At 45.0% G+C, this 25,223-nt stretch overlaps 1 protein-coding gene across 14 annotated transcripts in view; it reads left to right on the top strand.

The window, feature by feature from the left end:
* Positions 1–25,223, top strand: part of Ralgps1 (Ral GEF with PH domain and SH3 binding motif 1) — a 258,635-nt gene that overhangs the window by 36,307 nt on the left and 197,105 nt on the right. For 13 of the 14 annotated variants that reach the window (XM_048813018.1, XM_015497571.2, XM_048813019.1 and 10 more), the window contains 2 exons: positions 12,785–12,906; positions 15,465–15,572. In XM_048813018.1, the coding sequence (XP_048668975.1) occupies positions 12,850–12,906; positions 15,465–15,572 (165 nt within the window). In that variant the 5' untranslated portion in view covers positions 12,785–12,849. Of the gene's footprint in view, positions 1–12,784; positions 12,907–14,373; positions 14,436–15,464; positions 15,573–25,223 lie in introns of those variants that run through there. The other variant, XM_048813021.1, reaches the window with a different exon arrangement.

Below are 25,223 nucleotides of genomic sequence, written 5' to 3'. Positions count from 1 at the left end.
CAGGTGGCGCTGCAGCACCAGACACAAGACCTGGCTGCCAGGCTTGAGAGCAGTCAAATTCTTAATCCCCACCGGGAGCCATCCTTGAAGTTCCAGTCTGTGGAAGCCTAATTTTGGTCTCCCTAAATGCTGTGTTCCTCATTAACATTTTCCATACTTATTTTTTTAAAAGTCAGAAAATATATCTAAGTGTAGCAAAGGTAGAAAGTAAAAGTGCTGTTATAAGTGAAGCCTTTAAGAGACAATGATATTAACAGTTTATCTTTTAATTAAAGTGTATTTTTTTATACTTTTATGTCCTGTGTTCATGTGTGTATAACTATTCTAAAACATGTTTAAGTGTTGCTTACTCACTGAGGACTTCTCATACCGCTCTGTCCCAGGACCCTCTCCTGCCAGACTCTGCCCATCAGCTTTCTCTGCCTTTAACTTTTCTTTATCAAATATTGCCTGCTGGCATGCCATGTGTTTTACCAAATGATTGATTTATTGTCTATTTCCCTCAGTAGAATGTGCTAGTGGGGTTTCTGGCTGTTTCTGTACTGTTCTGTCCCTAGCACCCAGGACAGAGCCTAATATATACTGGATTCTGGTAAGTATTTGTTAGGGGTGGTGCCTGAGCTTGCGGACCTCTTTCTGCCCATAGGTACTGACGGACCCATCATTTCAACCCATGCTCAGTGTCCCAGTGAGGGAGTGCACTCTGGCAGCCTGCAGGGAACACATTCAGGTTCCCTTTGCTTTCTTGCCTTTCTATAGACAGCAGAACCTTCCTGGAACTCGCCCTGTATGCTGGTTCCTTGCAGCGCTGAGGCTCCAGCCTGGCACTTAACAGCCTTTCCTATCGAGCTTCATAGCACTCTGAACAGGTGCTGCCTTGGCTTCTCTCTCACTGAGGAGAGGGCACAGACTTAGGGAGGATGACCCTCTGCCCCAGCAATAAGCATCACTGTGCCAGAGCTCCTGGGGAATTGTACATTAGGATGTTAATTTGTCATCTGTCATGTGACACCACAAACACCCTTTACCAAGTTTGTTGATTTTATTTCATCTCTTTCATATATTTTTTTCTTACGCAGAAATTTTAATTTTCCACACATCTCAATTTGCCAATAGGACTGGGGTGTGACTCAGTGGCAGAGCACTCACCTAGCTAGCTCAGTGAGGCCCTGTCTGTCCCAGCCTGCAAAACAAAAAACAAACAAGACCAAATCAGTGTCCTGGTAGTTTCCTTGGCTTTCTGTCTTTTGTATCCTCTCAGAGAGGACATCTTCACTCCCAGATTATAAAAACATGTTGATCTGTTTCTCTTGTAGTGTTTTTTCTTTCGTCTGTTTAAATCTTTAATCCACCAAAAGTTTATTCTTAGCATATGATATTGGATAGGATTTTAAACAAAATTCCTCCTCTCCCCAAGTGAATCTGGTATTATTCCATCTGCGTTCATCCAGTGATCTATCCCAATGCACGTCGGAAGTGCATGTCCCTCACACATGGGTGACCGTTTTCTGCTCTGGGTTCTGTCCTGCTGACCTGCTCATCGTTTTTGTGCCATTTATTGACTGTGGCTTCCTGGCAGGATGAGGCCCTTCTCATTAAACCGTTTTTTTTTTTTCCCTGAAAATTTTAAGCTATTTTAAAATTATTTTTCCAGGTGAAAATTTGAATCAATTTGTGGAGTTTCAAAATGAATCCCCTAAGATTTGGAGCAAACCTGCATTTATTTTATTTATAGATTAATTGAGGAGATTTGATGGATTTACAATATTGTATCCTTATTCAGGAAAAGGAAAGGTCTTTCCTTTAAGTCTTTTTGTTTTTAAAGTAAGATTTTAGAATTTCTTTCAAATGATTTTTATACATTTCTTTAAAAATTTTCCTTAGGCATTTTCTCTTGTGAGCTGGCTCTTGTGCCACTCTGTTTTCTAGTCAATTATTATCCATGCAGAGGAAATTATTGCTTTTATGACCTGATAGCCAACACTCAGTTTTCCCCTCAGTTACATTTGCTTTAAATCTAGAAATTCTGCATTTTTCCTGGTTTGAATCATGCTTTCCCATATTTCAATGTTAAAACAGATTTTTTTCCTGTTATTTTTTAATCATCTTGAACTGTGATCATTTCAACAAGTTTTGGAGAGGGAAGGCAGTGTGGACATACTGCATTATCTTGAAACCAGAGTCTTTCTGGAGTTAGATATAAAAGAGTCATCAGCCCCCACATACTTTTGGCACTTCCACCCTACCCCTCACCCCTGTGGTGCCCTCTGTGGAATGTGGATGATGCTTGAAGACACCCTGGATCCAGGTGGGCCCCCGGTCCATCCTCTGTCCTCTGGGTGTGCTTTCTCCTGCTGCTGCCAGACTGTCTGCAGTCCCCCTGCTCCTGGAGACCTCGCCTGCCTTACCACCCATGCCAGAGGTTTCCCTGTGTGTGGGGCTTGGGTTGGTTAGGGCTGGGCTCCCTGTGGTAACAAAGGTCTCCACGCCCGGGCAGCCTGTGGGCTTCCCCTCTGCAGGCCTCTCCGCTGCCATCCCTCTCGACCCAGAGGGGAGCAGCTAGCACAGTCCCTCCTCGCCACTTTCTTGATATGGGCCTTGCCTAGGTGTGCCCTTTTTCTTTTGCATTTCTAGTATTTTGCCCTCTGTTCACTTCTTGTTTTGATTCTGAACACATACTCAGGAGTCTGCCCAAGACCCCGCTAAAACCCCAGCCCCAATCTGCTGCCTTTATCTTTTGCCTTCCCCCTTCCTGCTGTGGAAGACATCAGGTCTTGTTTCCCAGCTAGTGGCTGCCGGTAAGAATGCTTCTCCCCGTCTTCCTGTCTTCTGCATCCTTGTTTTGGAAGGGTGGGACCTTTGGTTTCCAGAGAGGTTTGTAGGACCATGCTGGGGGGATGGGGAAGCACTGGCTGGCCTTTCCCAGAGGGCCTAAAATAAAATTCTACTCCAAAGTCAGGACCTCCTCCTGGTCTTTGGGGAAATACATATTCCTCATTCACATTCATCCCATCGTCTCAACTTCAAATCAATTTCCTGTGGTCTTAAGCCAGGAGAGCATTGCCCACCCCTGCCCCCAGGAGGGTGACGGTGCTAGTGGAGGCTATTAACAGAGATACTCTGGAGTTTGCATCTTGAATGTCTCCCAAAGGCCCATATTTTAAGGGCTCCGTCCCCAGGATGGTGCTCTGGGGAGGTGGTGGAACCTTTGAGAGGTGGGGCTCGAGGGCTTTCGGTCATTGGAGATGTACCCTGGAAGTGTGTGTGGAAGTCAGCCTTCTTCTCTTCCTCTCTTTGCTTCCTGGCTATGAGGTGAGTGGTTTTGCTCCACCATGTGCTCCTGCCATGACATTCTGCTTCACCATAGGCCCCAAGCAGTGGGGCCAGCCAGTCATGGACTGGAACCTCCATGAGCCAAACAGAACTTTTGTCTTTGTAAAGCTCATTGTCTCAGTATTTGCTACAGTGACAGAAAGCTGACACAATACCTTAATTGAATGCTTGCTATGTGTCAGGTGCTATGCCAGCTACTTCTGTATACATAATCCAAGAATCTTTCCAAGAAGGTTGGCCAGGTCCAACAGCTTGCTAAGGGCACAGAGTAATGACAGGTGAGCATTCCATCCTGATTTATCTATTCCCTAAGTCTCAGAGAGGTTCCTGGCTCCTTTCACTGCTCTAGAGATTGCTCTGTAGCTGTTTTGGGACTGGTGTCTACCAAGCCTGTGACTGCTGGTTGTAAACTCCTGGGGATGGAGGGTGTTAAGCTACAAGTTATAAGTTCTCTCAACTTCAGGTGTGCTTGGAGCAGTGTTTGTAGACTGAAGAGCAGGTGTTGTAAAATGCCCCGCTGTGTTTCTTATGGATGTAGGTACTGCTCTGATTGTTAAACCACTGACTCATTTAAAAGTATTGTGATAGTTTATTATTATTATTATTTTTGTCGTACTGGGGATTGAACGCAGGTTCTCACATATGCTAGGCAAGTGCTCTGCCACTGAGCTACATCCCTACCCTTTTAATTTTATTTGAAAACAAGGTCTTGCTAAGTTGCTAGGCTGGTGTAGAACTTGGAATCCTCCTGCCTCAGCCTTCCAAGCAGCTGGGATTACAGGTGTATAACAGCTTGCCGGACTTGTTGGTGATTTTATAATAGTTCCTATTATCATGGGTATTTTCTTAACAGATGTCAAGAAGAGAACTAAAGGTTTTTAGTATTGAAAAAGAAAGGTTTCTGTGATGCATTTATATCTGTATGAGTCTATGTCTCTATAGCTTCAGGTCTGTGTAGCTATGTGCATTATGATGCTGCCCTATTCTCTGTGAGCTGTGTGACCTCAGGGACAGGAACTACGGACTGTGAAGAGAGGGACTTTCCTTTTTTCTTTTATAACTTTCAGTTCAGTTTATATATTTCTACTAAGCACATGTATTTTATTTTAAAGGTTCAGAAAATCCCCCTACTTTGAAAGATTGGGCAGCCTGGGATGGACTTCAGGTTCCCTGTGGGTGACGATGGGCCTTCTCCACTGGTGCCTCCCTGGCTTCAGCACAGGAGCTCCTGCACCCTGGGGAGCGCCTGCCGTGGGAGACACGGATTGGTGCCTGTCGTTGCTGTGCCTACTGCAGCTACCTAGGCACGGGCGCTTCCTTCCTCATGAAGCTGCTGGCCCTGGCCTCCCTCTGCACCCAGGCTCTCAGGTTTATCCCACTTTCACCATTTCTGCTGTTGGCCCAGGTGCTGTTGGCTCCTCTCCTGGTAGAGACTCAGCTACAGGCGACATTTTGGTCACAGCAGTAGCTCCTCAGCCCATTGTCTGTCCCCAGGAGGAGCCAGAGGGGGAGTGCTGCACATCTGGAGGGGGTTAGAAAGGAGCCTGTGAGTGCCAACTGAGTGATGGCATTTCAAGCCCAGTGTGTGTCTGCATGGCCAGGGCCTGCCTTCAAGAGCCGCCAGCTGCTGCTGCTTGCCAGGAAGAGTTCTGTTGAGCCTGGAGAGGGTCCGAGGAGGGAGATGACAGTGCTTCTAGCCCCGTAGGAGGGCCTTTCCTCACTCTTGGCAGGTGGTCGCTGGTGGGAGAGTGCACCGTGCCTGGGCTCTGTTCAGGAGCATGTGCACACGCAGGCCCACAAGGTGGATGAACCATTGTGCGGGTCATGAGCAGAAGCCTGCTTAGCTTCCTTCCCATTTGTCCTCGTCACAGCTCCTGTGCATGACAGGAGGGAGGAGTGTGCAGCCGGCTTCTGGGCAGCACCACCCACCTGTGGAAGCGGCTCTAGACCATGTTTGGGATACATTTTCATACTTGTCTGAGGCATTTGGAAGAAATCACTCTCTTGTAATTGGACAGGCCTGGAAGTGTGTATTTTCTTTGAAACAACCTCCCTGGGCTTAGGAAAAAGTGATCCTTCTGCCCTCTCAGCAGGGTCTGCCTTGACTGTCTCAGGCCATTTCCTTAGTTTCTCGAACCTGAAAGGTTGAAGGGGTGCTCAGAAAGCTTGGAAGGAGACCAGAGGTGCATCTGGGATTTTCCTCTCCCTCGCCGGGAGCCCAGATTCTGTCATGAATAGAAAAGAGACGTGGGATTGTTCTGTGGTTCTGATGCAGTTGCCACGTTCTTAAGAAGTTACATCATGAGAACTGCGTTTTCTCCTGCCGTGTTTTGTTTTCCAGAGAGGCATTGGCAGAGAGAGAGAGAGAGAGAGAGAGAGAGAGAGAGAAAGAGAGTGTGTGTGTGTGTGTATGTGTGTGTGTGTGTTGAGAGGCAGATGGAGGTGGAGGAATGGGGTTTTGGTATGGTACAGACTCATTTGCCCAAACCCAGAACACTGGCGCACTTCCTGTGGCATCCACCTTCCTGACTAGCAGGGGCACAGGGGTGCAGTTGCAGAAGGATGGGTGGCCATGCTACAGTTATCACTCCCTGAGCCTTGGTTTCCTCATCTGTAACATGGATTTTAATAAAACAAATAGATCTTAATAAAACACATAAATCCTCTAGCCAGAGCCTGGCACAAAGCTAGTTTCCAATACACTGTGGTGGTGACAGTGGGTGACCAGGCAGCTCTGAGCTCCTTGAGGCCCATGGCTGGTCTGACTCCTTTGCAAAGAGCAGGGATTGGGAGAAACTTGGCAGAGTTTGCTGAAGGGATGAGGGAGTGAGCGGGAGCCCATGCTGCTGCTGAGCGCTAGGGCCCCCATGTGGCCTCCTGGGGCCCTCCCTGCCTCCGTTGTTGTGTGTATCTGCAGCATCTGTGCTGTTCTGTGATGATATGGGCCGGGGGGAAGGGGTGAAGGGCTGCTACTGCTTGTGGTGTGGGCACCCTGGCACCCCATGTGTCCCCCAGGTCCTGTGCCTCCACATGCTCAGTGCTCACCCTGCCCCCGACTTGGAACATTCCCACTCATACTTAAGACCCAGGGCAGCTACTTTGACCCCTGAAGGCCATAGTCACCCCCTTGTTTGTGCTCCAGTAAACCTGCCCTGGGGGTGTCTCCTTAATTCCTTCCACGCCCCCAGGGCTCTGAGGACAAAGCTTTGTCCTTGACCAGTGTCTTAGTGGATGGTTGCTGCATGAGCAAGGCAATGAGCCTCTGAGCAGCCACCTGCCCATTCCTGATAGCCCCAGACTGAGATGCCATCCTTGGCTCCTTTCCTCTCCTCTGTGCATCCGTCCGCAGGCCTATGTGTTTACCTCCCAAACACCTCACACACCCATCCCTCCTCCCTGCAGCTGGCAGCCCAAGCCACTGCCATCTCTTACCTCTTAAATGGCTCTACTATTTCCATTTTTGGCCTCTCAGGGATATTCTCCACACAGCAGCCACAGTGATCTTCAAACTCAGTGCAGGTCAGATCATGCCACTCCCTGCTCCAAACCCTTGCATGCACAAGGGTTCCTAGTGCTCTCCTCATGTGGCTGACAAGGCTCTTCTTGTTGTGCCTTAGCCTGTCTGTCCACTCTTTTGGCTAAGCTTCAGTTGTGGCCTTTGGCCTTCATCATAGATCTGCCAAGCTCAAGTGTACCTCAGGGCCTTTGCACTTGCTGTGCCCTCTACAGCAAATATTCCTGCTGATTTCCATGGCTGCCTCCTCCAACTATCACAGCTGGGGTTGGAGCTCAGTGGTGGAGCACTTGCCTAGTTTATGTGAAGCTCTGGGTTCTATCCCCAGTCCTCAAAACAACAATAATAAAACCAAACCCCAAGCATCATATTCTCAGAGTCCTTCCTTGACCATCCTGGAAAATGTCTTCCTCCTTACTTTACTTCATGGCATTCATCAGTATCTGAAGCTTCCTTCTCTGTAGTGTGAGCATTCTAGTGAAGTGCTGTGGGGGCAGGGGCCTTATGTGCCTGCTCACTTCAGGTCTCTAGTACCTGAAACAGGGTTGGTTGGTTTGTTTTTGACTGGGGCATCTATGAATTTGGATGGGAAAAATGACATCTTTATTTTCACTAACTTCTAACTGAAATTTAGCATTTCTTTCATTTATTAATACAGACAGACAACAATACTAACAACTGGCACTTTGTTACCAATAGATATCACAGATGCCCACTTTATAATTGTGGGCATCTTAGAGTATCTATGCTCCTAACTATTTTTAAGTTAATGTAGCTATTAGATTCACTGATAGATCTTGTTACTTAACACAATAATAAAGAAATACATACACATATAACCTCTTACATAAAAATACATATTACTACATTATGAATTGTTTTAAAAATAATAACTGCATTTTAATTGGTTTCCTGTGTGATTTTATTTCATGTATTAAAAATCATTTTTGTGACAAGAGGCCCCAAAGGATCCATGGCACAAAACAGTTACAAGCTGTTGAGTGTGGTGGTGCATGCCTGTAATCTCAGCTACTTGGGAGGCTAAGGTAGTGGAATCACAAGTTCAAGGCCAACCCCAGGCCAAAAAGCGGGATCTTGTCTTAAAAAAAAAAAAAAAAAAGCTCAGTGAATGAATGGTGTGTCTCTTTCCCATTTGCATTTTCAGTGTTAGGTTTCTGGTGGATTGATGTTTAGGAACTAGCCTTCAACAAGGTCTTTTGGAAACTACTTTGACCATGTGGCCATGAAAGCAGCTTTATGACAGAGTCCTGGCCATTCTCTCCCCCACTTCTTTGTGCATCTGCTTCCTCCCTGCATACACGCCACTGACCAGACTGTCCCTTCACAGGGCCACCCTCTGCTCCTGAGGGCACAGTGCCCCCACCTGGTTGATGAGCAGAGACTGGTGTCTCGGGGTCCTGAGTTCCTGGGAGAGTAGGTGGCCACCTGGGTACAGTTGGTCTGGCCTGGGTGGCACAGTCTTCAGGGCCCTCTCCTGGGGTGGAGGAGCAGTTCTCAGGATGGTTTCTGGCCAGGCTGAGCCCCGATGGGAGTCTACTCCCTGATATAGGAGTCGTGGCTTAGTAGGCTCCAGGATGGAAGTTGGATGGTGGGGGGTTCTCTGGACCTGGCAGGGATGCTCTGCTCTGCTTGGTCCTGTTATTTCTTAGCATGTGAAATATCGCTTGTCTGAGAGTTACTGCCCATAAATTTGGCTGTTTTTGTCAGTGGCGAGACATGCAGGAGTCAGATCGGAAACAAGCGCTCTGTCTTTCCAGCTCAGGCCTTCCATAGAAAGCATAACGGGTCACACACTGCTGCTGTCACACTTCATCTCGAGGTGGATGGGGGCCACAGGGTGGGGGAGCGCTGAACTCCAACTCTAGGGCTTGGCTTTCTGAACTTGGAGCCCAGAGCCCTCTATTGGGAACCCGCCTTCTAGCAATGAGAGCTAGAAGTGCTGTTGTTCCTTCTTGAACATTTATAGCTTATTTTTTTGTTTTAGGAAAAGAGAAAGGAATAAGTGAATAGAAGCTTTTAGGGTAAGGGCTAATGTGGACAGTAACTAGCAGCCTAAACGAGTGCTTGTCCCTCGCTGGCCTGGCAAAGCCTTCCTTGTGCTGCCATGGCTAGTCCCCACCTGGGCTCTGCAGAAGGCGGTGTGAGGGATGGTCAGAGCCCAGGCCCCGGTGTTCACTGATGAGGGTTTGAACTCCCTGGTCCTGTCCCTAACTAGCAGTAGGTCACGCTTCTTCTCTGTGCCTGTTTCTCATTGGGATTCAAGAAGTCTGGGACTGTTGTGAAGATTAAATAAGCTAAAAATGTAATATCCAGCCACTGCCTCTCCCACACCATGCTCTCTTAGTGCTATGCTGGCCCCTAACTGGAGAAGTGGCTGGGGCTGTTGGCATCCTTCAGATGGGACGCAGGGAGCCTATGGCCAGTGCAGGCAGAAGGCCTGAATAACCGTGGCATCTGAGTGGAAGACTGTGTGACACAGGACAAGTAGGGAGAGAAGGCCTTTGATTTGACCAGGCTGAGCAGTCGGAGATCCTCTTGGGGAGACCCACAGAATGCCAGGCACATCCGACAAGAGCAAAGCCCACCTCAGCCTTGAAATGAGCAGGGGGGAATCCACTCAGAGGATGGGCCAGTTGGCCATCCCCCACTCGGCCTCCCATGGTGACTTACTGTGATCCTGTCTGAACCAAGCTGGGCAGGTTCCATCCCAGTAGGCTTGTCTGTTTTGACCTTGAATGGCCTGCTGGGGTTGTTGCCAGACCCCCAGCCAGATGTCCACCTGTTCCAGTCGGTTAGTCTTGTTGAGATAGCCCAAGGGCCTGGTCCAGCCTGGCACCCCTAAGCTGACATTTCTTTTCATCATGGTTTTTGGATTTTGCATTCTGATGCCTGACTTTCTCAAGGGTTTCTAGTGGACTGTCTTATCCACCCAGGTCCAGGAGGCCTTTCCCTGGCTCTGGGGCTGCTCCTCTCAGTTCCATCTCCTTGGCAAGGAAATTCCTCAAAGTTTAATATTTCCCTTTTTGTTATCATGTACTAATACAACATATTTTTAGTGCTTTAGTATTTATTTGCTCATTTCAAGAAATGTTACGTGTGCAGGTTGGAATCACCATTATGAAACAGTTCAGCATGATTCTTTATTGTGCTGCTATTTTTATGTCATAGAACCACATTTCTGGAGCTGTGTACCTGTCACCACCATCTGGTTTTAGAACATTTCCATCACCTCCAAAAAGGCTCTTGTGTCCCTGTGTAGCACCCCCACCTCAGCCCCACTGATGGCATGTTGGCTCTATAAACTTGCCTTTTTTAGACATTTCCTAAGATGGAATCATACAATGCATTCTTTTGCATCTGACTTCTTTTACTTAGTGTAGTGCTTCTGAGGTTTAATCGTGTTATAGCTTGTATTAGTATTTCATTTCTTTTTATAGCTAGTAGTACTACATCGGGTGGATGTCTTACCATGCTTATGCATTTGCCAGCTGATGGATATCTGAATTGCTTCCAGCTTTTGAATGCTCCTATAAACATTCACATACGTGCCTTTGTGTGGATATGTCTTCATCTTTTTTTAGATAGATCCTTAGGAATACAATGGTTGGGTTGTGTGGTAAGTTTTGGTTTAACTTTAAGGAGCTGCTAATTTTCCCAAGTGGTTATACCATTTTGCTGTCCCACCAGCTATGCACAGGGGTTCCACTGCTCCACACCATGGAGCAGTTGCTATGGGCCATTCGTTCTCCTCCTCTGAATTCTAGCTACCCTAGGGCATGAGGTGGGGTGTTAGTGTTCTGATTTGCACTTCCCTGACAGCATTTCCCTTGTATGCTGGTGACATATTTTCTTTTGAGAAATGTCAACTTGAATATTTTATGCACCGCTTTCTAAGCCTATACCAGCTGTGGGATTCGTGGTCCTTGATGACAGGGAACACGCTTTTCCTGGGACAAAAATGATTAAGAAATGAGCCTTCTCAGCTCATCTTCTTTCCTTGGTCACGAAAACGGAATTTGGTCTCTCTGGCTCAGTGTTTCCTCTTTACCTGACTGGTTCTTTTTGTCTGTATTTCCTTTTTTAAAAATTCTGCCTACTTTTTAAGCTGTCTTTATTTGCTGATGGACCTTTGTTTATTTATTATATGTGGTGCTGGAAATTGAATCCCGTGCCTCACACATGCTAGGCAAGTGCTCTACCACTGAGCCTCAACCCCAGTCCCTGTTTTTCCTTTTTTTAAATGAAAATTATCAGGCACTAGGAAAGATTGAGAGACCAGGACAGTGGACTCCCGTGTGCCCTCTGCTCTGGATCCTGCATCTGTGAACACGCTACCTTTTTTTTGCTTCATCTCTGCTCATGTGAGTTTTGCCCATTTGAAAGCAAGTCACAAACTCACTTTGCCTCTAAATTCTGCCTGGGCAATGTCTGCAAATCAGGACCTCTTCCCACTTAGTCAGTGCACACCTTCTCCTGCCTAGGACATTGGGGTACTCAGTGATGTCATCCAGGACCCCATTCAGTGGTGTTTATAGGGCAGACTGGGGAAGTCAGAGAAGGTAGAGGGCTCACAGGGAAGTTCTGTTCTGGGGAGTCAGAGAAGGTAGAGGGCTCACAGGATGGAGCTGAGCAGCTAGCTAGCAGGATGAGAGATGTGTCACTGGCATGTTGAGGACGTGCAAAGAGGAGCCTAGTCATCTGATGTCCCTTCTGTTCACTGGACTCTGTGACAGATTTCTGCTCTGTGATGGGGCCCATGACAGAGCCACGGGGGCACAGTTGAGTCAAGGGTGGACTGGCACTTTTCATCTTTCCTGGTGTCCTTTGGGTTAGGTCTTGCCTTCTAGGACTAAGTTTTTCATGCTACATGTCCCAGGTCAAGTTCATCTCCTTCCCCCAAGTCCATCATGCCACCTCTGTTCTTCCATGACGAGGGACACAGCATCCTTCTGGCATCTCAAGCCAGAAGCCATCCATTTGGTGTCCAGCTCTCCCTCACCTCAGTTTCTGTGGAATCTCTGTCCTCCGTTTTTCTCTCCTGTCTTCATTGCTCCCACCTTAGCTCAGAGGACTCCCCTCATCTCTTACCTGAGTAGTTGCAGGTGGCTTTTGACTGGTGTTCCCCTACCTATCCACCCTACACTCATGGCCACTTTCCTGCTAAGAAAAGTGTTGGCAGCTACTCTGCTCTGGGATGTGGTGGATGCTTCCAAAGGTGTGCAAACATGGTGTAGGAGCAGCCCATTCTGTTGGGTGGTCTCTGCATGATAATCAGAGGTGACCTAGGAGCAGGTTATGAGTGATGACATGATGGAATGGCATGAGCAAAGAACATGAGTATGACGAGTGGAGCTGCCTCAGGATCGGGGGAGGGATGAGATGGTGGATGTCAAGTGCTTGGCTCATGATGAATCCCGCTGTCACCCAGGGAGTTATTGAGGAAGTGATATGGTGCCTGGGGTGCACAGTAGGATCAATTTGTCTGCACTCCACCTTTGTCTTAAGACAAAGTCCACAAACTCCATCTACCTGCAAGGGTCACATATACACTGAAATGATTGCACAGGCCAGGTGGGGACCAAAAGCTCTGATGCATGGGGCAGCCTCTGCTCAGCTCAGCTGATGGTCACTGTGGAGAGATGTGGGCCCAGTGCTGTCAGGAAAGTCAGAGATCCAGAATTCTATGTGAAATCTTCCAGTTTTTAGATGTTGGTAATTAATTTAAAGACTAATAAAACACTGCACAAGCCAGCCCAACAGACGACATTTGTGGGCCATATTTGGTGCCAAGGCCACCAGCTGACCTTTCTTTTAAGGTATCCTCCTAGGGGTTCTGCTGAAGTCTGGCACACTCTCCCCTGGGGAAGGTTCAGTTGGTTTCAAAACCTGATTTTTATGAGCTCCTCTGCCTTGCAGGACTCCTCCAGGCAGGTTATGTCACCGGCAGAGGCTGCCCTGAAGCTCCCTGCGGCCTGGAGACTATGTACAAGAGGAATGGTCTGATGGCTAGCATGTTGGTCACCTCCGCCACTCCACAGGTATAGAAGCTGCAACGATTTGGGACAGTGGGTGGGAGGGGCCTTCCAGCTGACCCAGGCCCCAGCTGAGCTAGGGCAGCAAGGCCACAGACCCCCATGAATGCTACCATTCTTAGCACTCGCAAGGCCCCTAGCCATGCCAGGCGTGAGATTTGGGAGGCAGTCAGCTCTGAGGATCAGTGTGTTTCTGAAGTCGTTCTCTTCAAAGGAAAACAAATACCTGCCCAGTCCAGCCGTAGCAAGTGCCACATTCCATTTTGGTGGCAAAAAGGGATCAGACCTTTCCCAGGAAAAGCCGCTGCTGATTATAAATAAGTCGCACATTCCGGAATGAAGTCAGACAGAAATAATTCCAACTGGCCCGTGTTCTTGTTTGCCATGCTCTGTAGGAAATGGCTGTAAGGGTTGGTGGTCTGAGAGTGGCCTGGGCCAGGCCCCTGCCTGGGGTATGGGAGTTTGCTTTCCATGCTCAGTAATGGAACAGACTTGCAGGAGAAGTGGGCGTCACCTGAGGCCTTCTTTGCTGACTGCATAATGCCTGGCCCCTCTGATACACTGGTAAGGCAGTGTTGGGGTCCTGAGCTCACCACAAGTGGGGCTTTTGAAGTCATCCTGGTGACCAGCCAGAAAGTCATGGGAACCAGTTCATTTCTTATAAATCTTTCAAAAAATTCCTTATTTTGATTTCTAATCTTGAAATCAGGCTTCAGATTCCTCACAAGGGCCCGTATAGTTTAAATAAAGTTGCTATAGCTTCACCATCATCATCATCACCAAGGAAAATGTTTGGGGCAACTTTTGATTAAACAAGTCCCCGTGAATGCGTGTGTGTGTTTGGAGCAGGTACGGTGGAGTATTATTATAGGAAGGTTATAAAACCTGAAATCCCAGGAAAGGACTCTGGTAACTGGAGGAATTAGACTTCTGTTTCCAACTGTAATAATAGAGTAAAACTTCTCTGATCTGTGTGTATACTTGTGGGCATATACATGATATGTATATGTACTATATTTTGTTGGCCCCCTATATCCATGAGATCCACCAACTATAGATTGAAAATGTTCTAAAAAAATTAGTCTGAACATAACTTTTTTCTTGTCATTATTCCCTAACAATACAGTGTAACAACTATTTACATTGTATTAGGTATTGTATCTAGAAATGATTCAGAGTATACAAGAGCATATACATATGTTATTGGCAAATACTAAGCCATTTATATAAGGGACTTGAGCAACTGCAGATTTGGGCATCCTTGAGAGGTCCTGAACCAATCCCCCATGGATACAGAGGGAAGGCTGCATGTGTGTAGGTGTGTACCAGCACTTGGTAAGTATTTGGTAATGTTCCTTGAATGAATGAATGAATGAATTAGCATGTATAATTGAAGTGCTCCATAAATCTTGGTGACGGGATGGCACAGTTATACCCATACACACCCATAATTTAGCTTTTACTCTATTTCAGGCAGTTTTTAAAATGTGGTACACAAGGTTTCTCTCACTTAACCCTCACAGTGACCCCCACAGGTATGTATTGATATTCCAGTTTATAGATGAGGAACTAAAGGCACAGAGAGGTGAACATGCTGGCTTTGGATCTCATAGCTGGCCAGCTGGGTGGGGTCTAAGCCAGTCTATTGTGTCTCTTGAGTTTGTCCCCCTAACCATGACACTGTACTGTCCCAGAGGAAATCAGCCCTGTCAAGCCTGATGGAGGTGGGTACTCAGTACCTTCCTGGAAGGTGGGTACTGAGTGCAGAATGACTCATAGAGATGAAGCTCTGTAGGTTGATTTTGATGTGGTTGATTTTCTTACATGGATCATATAGCCAGGTGCCGACAGGTCCAGCTCTGAAACTCGTATACACCCAATATTGGGAGTAATAAGAACAGCTTCCATTTTTGGAAACCTCCTGTGTCTAGGTCTTTTGCTAAATGTTTTACATGTCTTATTTAATTCCCTTCTCCTTACAAATTAGGCATAATTATTATTCTTAGATAACAGATAAGCAAATCAGTGCTTAGAGAAGAATGTCATCTCACACAGACAGAAAGTGAGATGGCTGGGATAGAGATGAAGCTCTGTTAGCCATTCTACACTCAGGAACCCAGGATCTGACCTGCTAGGCAAGCCCTCTGTCTCTGAGCCCGCCCCAAGCCCTGTGCCGTAGCTTTTTACTTATTTACTTTTTTTTTTAACACTGGACAGAGCAGTTGAGGGTGGCCATTGAAAGCACGTGTTTTGGTGTCATGGAAAACTAGGTTCACATTCTGACTTCCAGTTTCACAGCTGAGGTACCCTGGAGAAGTAACTCTGCCTCTGCTTCCATATCTGTAAAATGGGAATAATAATGGTGTGTATGCATGGGGGCTCATGAGAATTAAATAAGATCCTGTGTGTGAAGTGCTTATCACAGTGCCTGGACAAGAGTGACGTGCTGGCCACAGAAGCCTTTTCATTGTGTGATCTGTCCTCCTCTGACCTCCATGTGGGGCAGTTGGGGCAGTGATTCCGGGGCAGACCCTCAGCCTGTGCGCTCTCCACTTTCTTCACAGGGCAGCAGCAGCTCAGACTCTCTGGAGGGCCAGAGCTGCGACTATGCCAGCAAGAGCTATGACGCGGTTGTCTTCGATGTCTTGAAAGTGACTCCTGAGGAGTTTGCCGTAAGTGACACAGTGACACAGTGATAGGGTGCTAGAGGGCATCATGGCTCTGGGCTTCCTTCCCAGGTTGGGGCACCCTATACATCTACCAGGAGGGGAGTGTTGGATAAAGGACGCTATGTCCTTTATGAAATACCCGTTGGAAAGGAGGCTGTGGGTCTGGCTGTTACCATCGTGGAAGGCGCACACGGTATACACAACGAGGAGGCAAAGGACGCAGGTCCAGCACAGTCCTGGAGAATGGGCTGCTTCTAGACAGCATTCTCAGCACACGTGCACACGCACACACAAGCATACACATGTAATATGTGTGTACACACACCCATAATGGGATAAGTTCTAAATTTGATATATACTCATAAATAATCAGGTCTGCAGAGCCAAACATATTTACTATACTATTTGGCTGTACATTCCAATATTTGGAATTTAATTTTTCTTTTTTTATCTATTTTCACATGCTATATTTTTATAATAGTCATTTTCTACAATGATAGACAACATTATTTGTGTAATTTTTAAAAATTATAAATTTAAGAAGGGGGATTTCACAAAAATAAAAGGAAGATCAATAGAGTAGAGGAAGAAAATCAAGAGAAAAGGAGGAGGGGGCCATGAGAAAGTACCAGGAATGAAATGTACCAGATTATGCTGTGTCCAGGTACAGATATACCACAAATAACCCCCCACATATATGTAATTCTAATGGGCTAATTAATAATAATAATAATGGGAGGAAGATCAGTAGATTAGAGCAAGTGGATAAAGGGAAGAAGGAGTGGAGGGAAAGGGGTGGGCTGGGCAATGAGATTGGTTAAGCTGTGTGCATATGCAAATATGGCATAATGAATTCACTATTATGAATAATATAATATACCAATAAAATTTAAAAATAAAATAAAAATCATAAATTCAAAAAATTGTTTTTTCTCCAGCTACTGCTGATCTGACAGAGAGACTTCCCCTTGGGTGGAGCAGAGGTGGCTCCATGTTTTGCTGTGACTTGGTTTCCTCCTTTGACTTTGTGGATAGAGGGGGGATATTGGCTTTGGGATGGCCTCAAGCCTGATTCTGAGCTCTTTCCAAGGGCTGTATTTCTCTTTAGATCCATGGAAGGCTGTGCTGGGCCTTGTGCACACATGCTCTCTAGTGTGTCTACGGATTCATTGAAAACCTGCTTCGATTTCTACAGTGGCTCCTCCTTCCCACTTCAGTGAGGGTGCCTCCTGAGGCCCCTGCCTGGGGGTCTGGCCATGGTCCCCTCCTGCATACTGACTGCCTTCTCTCTAGCCTCCCCAGAGCCTCTGCCTGGCTCTTCCTTCAGTCCAGCAGCCTGCTCAGTCTCCATTCAAATGCTCAGTCCTCCCTTTCCCTGGTGTAGGCAGTGTCCTCCGCCACTCTCCACTGTGCGGCCAGCTCTGTTTTTCTTCAGCATTCCTATTACACATTAATGTTGGAACCTAACATTACATTATAGAACACTAATTTTTTTTTATTGCATGTCTTCTCCACTGGAATATAAGCTCCCTAAGGTCAAGAACTGACTTGTTCATTGATTTTTCCCAGTGCCCAAAATGTACTTAGCTCATAGTAGGTGCTCAGTATGTGTTAATTCTCACAACAGCCTATTGGGGCATATCCTCAGTTCCTGATTATCTGAAAGAGAAACTGAGGACCATATGGTTGATTTTCTTACATGGATCATATAGCTAGGTGCCAACAGATCCAGCTCTGAAACTCGTATACACCCAATACTAGGAGGTAATAAGAACAACTTCCATTTTTAGATACGTCCTATGTCTAGATCTTATGCTTAATGTTTTACATGTCTTATTTAATTCCCTTCTCCTTATGAATTAGGCATAATTATTATTCTTAGATAACAGATAAGCAAATCAGTGCTTAGAAAAGAGCGTCACCTCACACAGACAGAAAAGTGGCATGGCTGGGATTTGAAACTGGAGCTGACACACTGCTCAAGAGACATGTAGTCCATGTCTCAGATGCAAGTTTATATTTTCTAGTAGACTCTTTAAAAAAAGAGTTGAAGTTACAAAAATAAAAGTGCATTTGTGTCTAAGAAACCTCAAAAAGTAACTGCCACATTTTTGAATACCACATGACACTAACCTAGAAGAACTATGAGAAGTTAGAAAAGGTACCCTGAACATGTTTCTCTCCAAAGGTTCAAAAAACTTATTTTACATAAAAATATTCAAAAGAAATTTATTGTTGTCAAATCTCACTAAAAATTATCATGAGAAAGAAAGAGAATACCTGCAGACAATGAAAGTTTGGCGGAGATGTGCACCATAAAACAAATAAAACCTAAAGCTGACTATTTCAAAATGACCTAAGAGCTGGGCATGGTGGCGAAGGCTTATAATGCCAGCAGCTCAGTAGGCTAAGGCAGGAGGATCTTGAGTTCAAAGCTAGCCTCAGCAAAAGCAAGGTGCTAAGCAACTCATGAGACCCTGTCTCTAAGTAAAACATAAAATAGGGCTGGGGATGCGGCTCAGTGCTCCAGTGTCCCTGAGTTCTATCCCCAGTACCAAAAAAAAAAAAAAAAAAGGAAAAAAAAAAGTGATCAACATACTTTGAAAATAGAAGAATCTTAGAAATGAAGTAATGGAACTTAGGGAAAAAAAGAGAAAATAAAAGAAAAATTCATTTGGAAACAAAAAATTGAGCTGGAAGGAACACAGGAATAGATAAACATAGCAGAAGATGTTGTAAGAGAGAGAACTTTCATATAAAAATAAATGAAAGAGATCTTAAGACTTTGACGCAAAGTGACAGTGTGTTAGTCAAAAATCTCCAACATATAGATAGTGGAATCCTCGAAAGGGAATAAAAAGGCAAGGGAACTGAACAATACTTATATTTATGAAAAGTTTATGAAAAATAAAATTCAGGGCTACATATTGAAAGAACTCAGTGTGAAACCATGAACCCTGAATGACCATGACTACAGACGTTCTTGATAAACTACTGGATTTAAAAAAAAAAAAACACAACTTTTTTCTGTAGTTGTACATGGATAGCATGTCTTTATTTTATTTATTTCTTTTTATCTGGTGCTAAGGATCAAACCTAGTGCCTCATACATGCCAGACAAGCACTCAGCCACTGAGCTACAGCCCCAGCCCAAACTACTGGATTTTTAAAGGGAAAGGAAAAATCCTTTGCACATCTTGGAAAAAATGGCAAATAACTTATTAGGGAAAGATTAGATCACCACCAGTCTTTTAGAAAGAAGCATTTTTTTTTAATGCCAGAGAAAAATGGAATAGGATAATTGAGTAAGTCAAGGAAAGAAGGAAAAAGTAAGTTGAAAAATTTTATATCCAGCAAAACTGACTGTAGAGTGTCAAGGACACAGATACCCTCTTATGAACCGGCAGGTCCTCAGAGGATATTGCCCCCGGGCTCTTCCTGAGGAATCTGCTGGACAAGCTCAGAGAATGAGAACAACTAGAAGCATCATGAGAGGGACTGGCGGAGAACAGTGAGCATGCCTGTTACTCATAGAACTGAGATTAAGTGCGGATTCAAACACAGAAGGAGGACCTTACAGTGGCTATGCCCTGACAGTACACAGACTGCTATTCTTATAGTGTGTAAACTCTTTTAAAGTATGGGGAGAGAATGGAGAGAACATATGCAAAAAATTTCATAAGTATTCACAGCTTGTATGTAGGTGGTGGTAGCATTAGTATTGTTATTCTGAGAATAGACTGCTGTATATATAACATAGGATAAAGTAAATTAGTAATTATGGGATACTGTGATCCTAGTCTACTTGTGGTACTCGAGACATGGGTTTTTGGTATAGAAGAAGGAAGATATGAATGCAATACACAGTAGGCTAAGTAAGTTTTTTTTTAAAAGGTATCTTGAACCTGAATTGGAAATATTAGGTATGAATTCCAGACTGTGGACTTGAAATATCATTTTTCACTAAAAGATCCCTGGACTTCTGGAGGGCTAGCTAATTCCAAGTCTGGGATAAGAGATGATGATCTGGGTACATCTTCCAGTTCTAAAGAGGAAGCTGTCAAGGACAGCCAGCTAGAAGCTCCTACTGTCCAGTGAGGGGACAATTTGACCTTCAAAAGAATAATAATCTCAATTGATTGAAATTCATCAAACAATGGGTCACCACTATGTGATGATAGGAGACCAATTTATTACCTTAAACCCTGATACATGTGAGAAAACAGTCAAGCATTTGAGTTTCCTTTTGCTTTTGAGCGATGCTGGATAACCTAATAATAGATGAGGGAAAGTGTGTCTTCATTAGATTAGTTCAGTTAATGAATGGAAAAGACGTGATAGAATTGGAATGCCATCATTTTGTAAACCCAGTGAATGAATAGATTCAAGCAGTGAACATCAATACATCACAACGTTATGTGCCTGCTGAAAAGCAAAGCACCCACCTCTAGTCTTACCAGAGGGACAGAATCTGTGTCTGAAGGAGCCTGTGGGTCCAGCTGTTGATTGAAAATACCAAGGATGGAAAAACATGGCGACCAGCCCTGTGAGTATGGGGAGGAATATAGAGGAATGGAGAAGGTACTTGTAGATTAAAGGAGATGTAAAAACACACACCCCAAAGTTTTTAAAGAGTGAAATAGAGTGCACTATGATACTAGGTATACAGGCTTTGGGGATGAAATTATGAAGAGACTTGAGGAGCGTCAGGAGAGTGGGGAGGAGGGAACCTGTGACTGGGACAAAGCTTATGGGGAGCTTCCAGGGTGGTAAAATGTAGATACTATAAAAGTTACCATCTCAACAGTTGTTACCTGTGCATTTCATCGAGTACATTCACATTGTTGTGCAGCCAAACTCCAGAACTGTTTTCATCTTGCAGAACTGCAACTCTGTATCCCCAATTCCTCCTCCCACAGCCTGTGGCAGCCACCATTCTTTCTGTCTCTATGAATTTTGACTACTTAAGGTCCCTCAGATAAGTGAAATCATAGCATTTGTCCTTTTGCGCCTGGCTTATTTAACTCAGCATAATGTCTTCAAGGTTCATCCATGTGTCAGAGTGTCCTTCCTTTTTAAGGCTGGATAGTATTCCATTGTTTGTATTCCATTGTGTTTCTCCTTTCATCATTAATTTTGTGTGGTTATTTCTTGACCTGGGTTGTGGCTAAAAGGTATTCCTTTTTTTTTTTTTTTCTTTTGGTACTGGGGAACTGGGGGACACTCCAGCACTGAGCCACATCCCCAGCCTATTTTGTATTTTATTTAGAGACAGGGTCTCACTGAGTTGCTTAGTGCCTCACTGTAGCTGAGGCTGGCTTTGAACTTGTGATCCTCGTCCTGTCTCAGCTCCCTGAGCCACTGGGATTACAGGCGTGAGCATTTTTAAAATATTTTTTTAGTCATTGATAGACTTTTATTTCATTTATTTATTTAGATGTGGTGCTGAGAATTGAACCCAGTGCCTCACACATGCCAGGCAAGTGCTCTACCATTGAGCCTCAGCCCCGTGCCTGGCTAAGGTATTCTAATAAGTTGTAAAACTTTGTGTTTGTTGATGTGATTTTCTATAAATGTGTATTGTTTTATAATAAAAGGGTTAAAATAATTTCAAAGTCCTCATTTTTTTTTTTTTTTTAACCAGGGTTGGTCTGCTGCTTACCTCAGTCCTCCTACTTCCCCAGTGGCTGAAATCAGAGCAGAAAGCTGCATTGGACTTGTCTTTTTCATTAATAAATTGGGGACATACTTCCATATCAATATGTGCAGATTTCTTTACTATATTTTTATTTTAAATTTATTTTAATTTTTTTTTGGTACTGGGATTGAACCCAGGAACACTTCCCACTAAGCCACATTCCCAGCTATTTTTATTTTTATTTTTTAACACTTAATGAGTTACTTAGGGCCTCACTAAGTTGCTGAGGCTGGCTTTGAACTTGCAGTCTTCCTCCCTCAGCCTCTGGAGTCACTGGGATTACAGGCCTGCACCTCCAGGCTTGGCATCACTTTTCTAAAAGCTGCATAATAATAGTTCAGTGTCTGATGCACCATACTTTTTATTTTTTCCCACTAAATCCCTTTTGATGGCCTTTTAGGTTGTTTCCAGATTTTTGGAATAGCTAATGATACAGTAAGCATCTGTGTTTCTGTCTGTGTCTGTCTTGTATCATATCAGCTAGCTCTGTACACATGAAGTCTCCTTATATGCCAGTGTTTCTCTATGTATCAGTAAGTTTAATCAATAGTTTGCTAATTTTACTCTTTGATATAATACCTAAATACACTGTATGCCCCAGGATTGAGGGAAAAAATGGTTATAAAATAGAGTTGGGATAATTAGCAACTTTGGTTATAAACTGTGCATTAGACAATATTGTTGTATCAGTGATAGGTTTCCTAAAGGTAATAATTTTGCTCTACATTTAACAATAAGAAAGAGAATGGTCTTGTTCTTAGGAAAAACACGTTGGAATACTCAGGGGCAAAGAATCACAACTCTGCATTGTACTCTCAAATAATTAATGAAAAAATGCATATAGGGGCTGGGGCTGGGGCTTAGTGGTAGAGCACTTGCCTGGCATGTGTGAGGCACTGGGTTCAATTCTCAACACCACATCTAAATAAATAATTGAAATAAAGGTCTATCAATGACTAAAAAAATATTTTAAAAATGCATTTATCTGATTATGAATAGAATGATAAAGCAAATGGGGTGCAATGTCAATGATCTGGTGACTTAATGATTAGTAAAGCTAGGTGAAGTATTTTGAGAATTCATCCTACTTATTTGCAGGTTTGACATTTAAAAAAAATAAGATGTTATGGTGCTGGAGTCATAGAGCACTTGCCTAGCATGTGTAAGGCACTGGGTTCGATTCTTAGTACCACATATAAATAAATAAAGATTCATTGAAAAAAATAAGTTAAAAAACATTTTAGTGAGTTACTGCTGGATTATTTTTCAAAAAGAAATAAAATAGTTCAGAGACACCCATGGTGTCTTCCTGTGTAATCTGCATTTCAATTCTAAAATTCTGACTACCATTCTAGGCTCATTAGACATGTGCTTCCCGAGGCTCTGGGAGTGTGTGTATCTAGAATACTTCTTCTGGGCTGATCCCGGTTTGCTCTGAACTGTCTTGGTCATGTTTTGGTGGAGTGAACTAAAGGCAAATGTTAGGGCATCTTCCACTATGAAATACACCACTGAGTTGTCAGCAGCTGTCTCTGTTGATTTGGGGTCTTGGGAGACCCTTATACTAAGGCTGTGGTAGGGAGAGGATGTAGTCATCCTGTCAGAAGAAACATTGCATTTAACTTAGGCAAGAAGGGCTTTTCTTTTTGACTGCTCAAAAAGATCCCAGTTTTCATTAGGAGGCCACATTGCCAGTGCTCCAGTAGTCTCTCCAGACCGTAGGATTCATCTATACAGAAAACTTTTGTAATGTGTGGAGATGGGCCATGTCTCTTGAAAGCCTGGGTTCTTAGGGTGGTGGCCCAGGAGAAGGGACTAGGATGGAGAAGGCAGTGCCATGTGACCCATTGGCCTGGACACCTGTATTAAGGCTTTTTGTTCCTCAAATAAGGAGCAGCCACGAAGAGCCCTGTTGATAAGTCTCCCCCTGTGGGATACTTGCTGTGTGGAAATGCACTCAGGAGCCTCCTTGTCTGAGGTTCTGCTAACGCTGGGACACCCTCTGGGGATGCCTTTTGTTTCCCGGAATCCAGGGCATCTCTCCTGGGCACCAGGGCTGGGGAGAGGGTCCCAGTGGCCCCAAGAGTGGCCATGGAGTATGACAGGCCCTGCTTCAGTGCTCAGGCCCTCCATGCTCACCCTTTCTTTTGGCAGCTGGCTTTCTTGGCCCACCCAGGCCTCTGGGGAAGATGCTCCTCAGGAGCCTTTCCCACATGACCTTGGCCTGGTAGGAGGGTGGCATGAAGCTTGTGATCTGGTGACTTACCTGAATCCTTTGTGTTGATACACTCTCACCCTGGTACTATATCAGCTTTGGTCAGGGTTGAGAAGATAGAAATGGGAGAGACTCTCCCCCAAATCCTCACTGTGTGGCTGGGATCAGCCAGTCTATTTTTAGTCTGCTGACCTCTGTCATTGTGAGTTTTTAATAGAACACCTGAACACATTTTCTGACTTACGGTCTGAGTAGAGATCAGAATATTTGAAACCATCCAAAAAATATGAAACATCAGGTCACTATTTTAATAAATCATTTAGAAATTGAGTAGCAAATTCTAGAACTGATGGAAGGATGGAAAGGAAGTTTTCTCATTTTCACATTAGCAGACTTTTGGTTCTTTTCCTAAATAACATTGCAAACATCCTGCTGGCTCTCCTGGAGAGGGAGTTAACTTGAACTGCAGGAGAGAGTTCCAAGGCCCTCCGAGCTTTCAGCTCAAATCTCCTGTTTTCACAAGGCCTTTCTGTTCCCCAGTGTGGCAGAATTAATCCAAATATGAGGAGCACTTGGCTAACAATCCCGATGGGTCTGGCAGAAGAAATGCTAGTCTGTTTATGCTGCCCAGGACATAGCTTTGGGCCCCAGAGCTCTGGGCCAGGCATGGGCTTATGGGCCTTCAGAGTGCACTTGCCACTCAACACCAGATCATGAGGCTTGGAGCCCTGTTGTGTGGTGTCAGATGCCCCCTTGCCATGGAGGGGACCCAGAGGTGGAAGAGCTGGGATCCTCCAAGTACTTCCTTATCCCTGGTGCCACCTACTGTCTGTCTGCCAAGCTTCCCTTGGTGGCAGCATTTCACCCCTGTGCCCTTGAGGAGCACTGTCCCCTGGGAGGGGGCAAAGAGGCTCTTCACTGATGCCACCTGCTCCTTTCCTCTCCCTCTCAGCTCTGAGAATGGTATGCTTTGGCCTGTATCTTGGGATTCACAGGAACCCAGTCACCTTGGCCCACCTTTGAGTTGTGCTAAGAGCTGGCTACAGTTCTGCACTAAGCCCTGGATTATGGTCACAGGTGACACACTGTATATATTGCCATTTTTCTCCAATGTATTCTTGACATGAGGCTTTTTGCTGGCTCATCGTAACAGCCTCTTTTAATTTTCTCTAAAGCAACCTCAGTGCCCGGATATTCAGCCCATTCAATGGTCCCTTGTTTCCTAGATCCTGCACTGGTCAGGAACCATAAATCCATGGTCAATACACAGGCCCATCTGTGTGACTACCCTTTTGCTAATCTCTCTCTCACACACATATTTTTATTGACCATCTGCCAGGGGCCAGGCTCTCTACACCTCTTATCTTGAATTTTTACCAAGATCTCAAAGATAGAGACTATTGTTACCATTTTCTAGATGTGGCACTTGAGACTGGGAGAAGTTAAGACATGTCAGAATGTTGCTGTTAAACAACGCATACGGAGCCCTATAGGTTCCAGATCCTGACTATGTTCCACAGCACCATCATCCCAGAGGGCCTTGTATCCAGTGGACAGGGCATTGTCTTGCATTCATAGGCATCCAAAAGCCCTTGGCTCTCATTTTTCTGGCCTTTCACAGAGGCATCTGCCAAATGACACCTGCCATCCCATGTGACGTGTGGAGGTAGGTTATGTGATGAAGACTCAGTCCATGTCTCAGCCTGAAGAATCGTCAGCAGAGGTGCCTTCCCCCTCTGAC

Source organism: Marmota marmota, unplaced genomic scaffold, assembly GCF_001458135.2.
Source record: "Marmota marmota marmota unplaced genomic scaffold, marMar, whole genome shotgun sequence".
Taxonomy (NCBI): Eukaryota; Metazoa; Chordata; class Mammalia; order Rodentia; family Sciuridae; genus Marmota; species Marmota marmota.
This window is presented reverse-complemented; position numbering and strand designations above follow the sequence as displayed.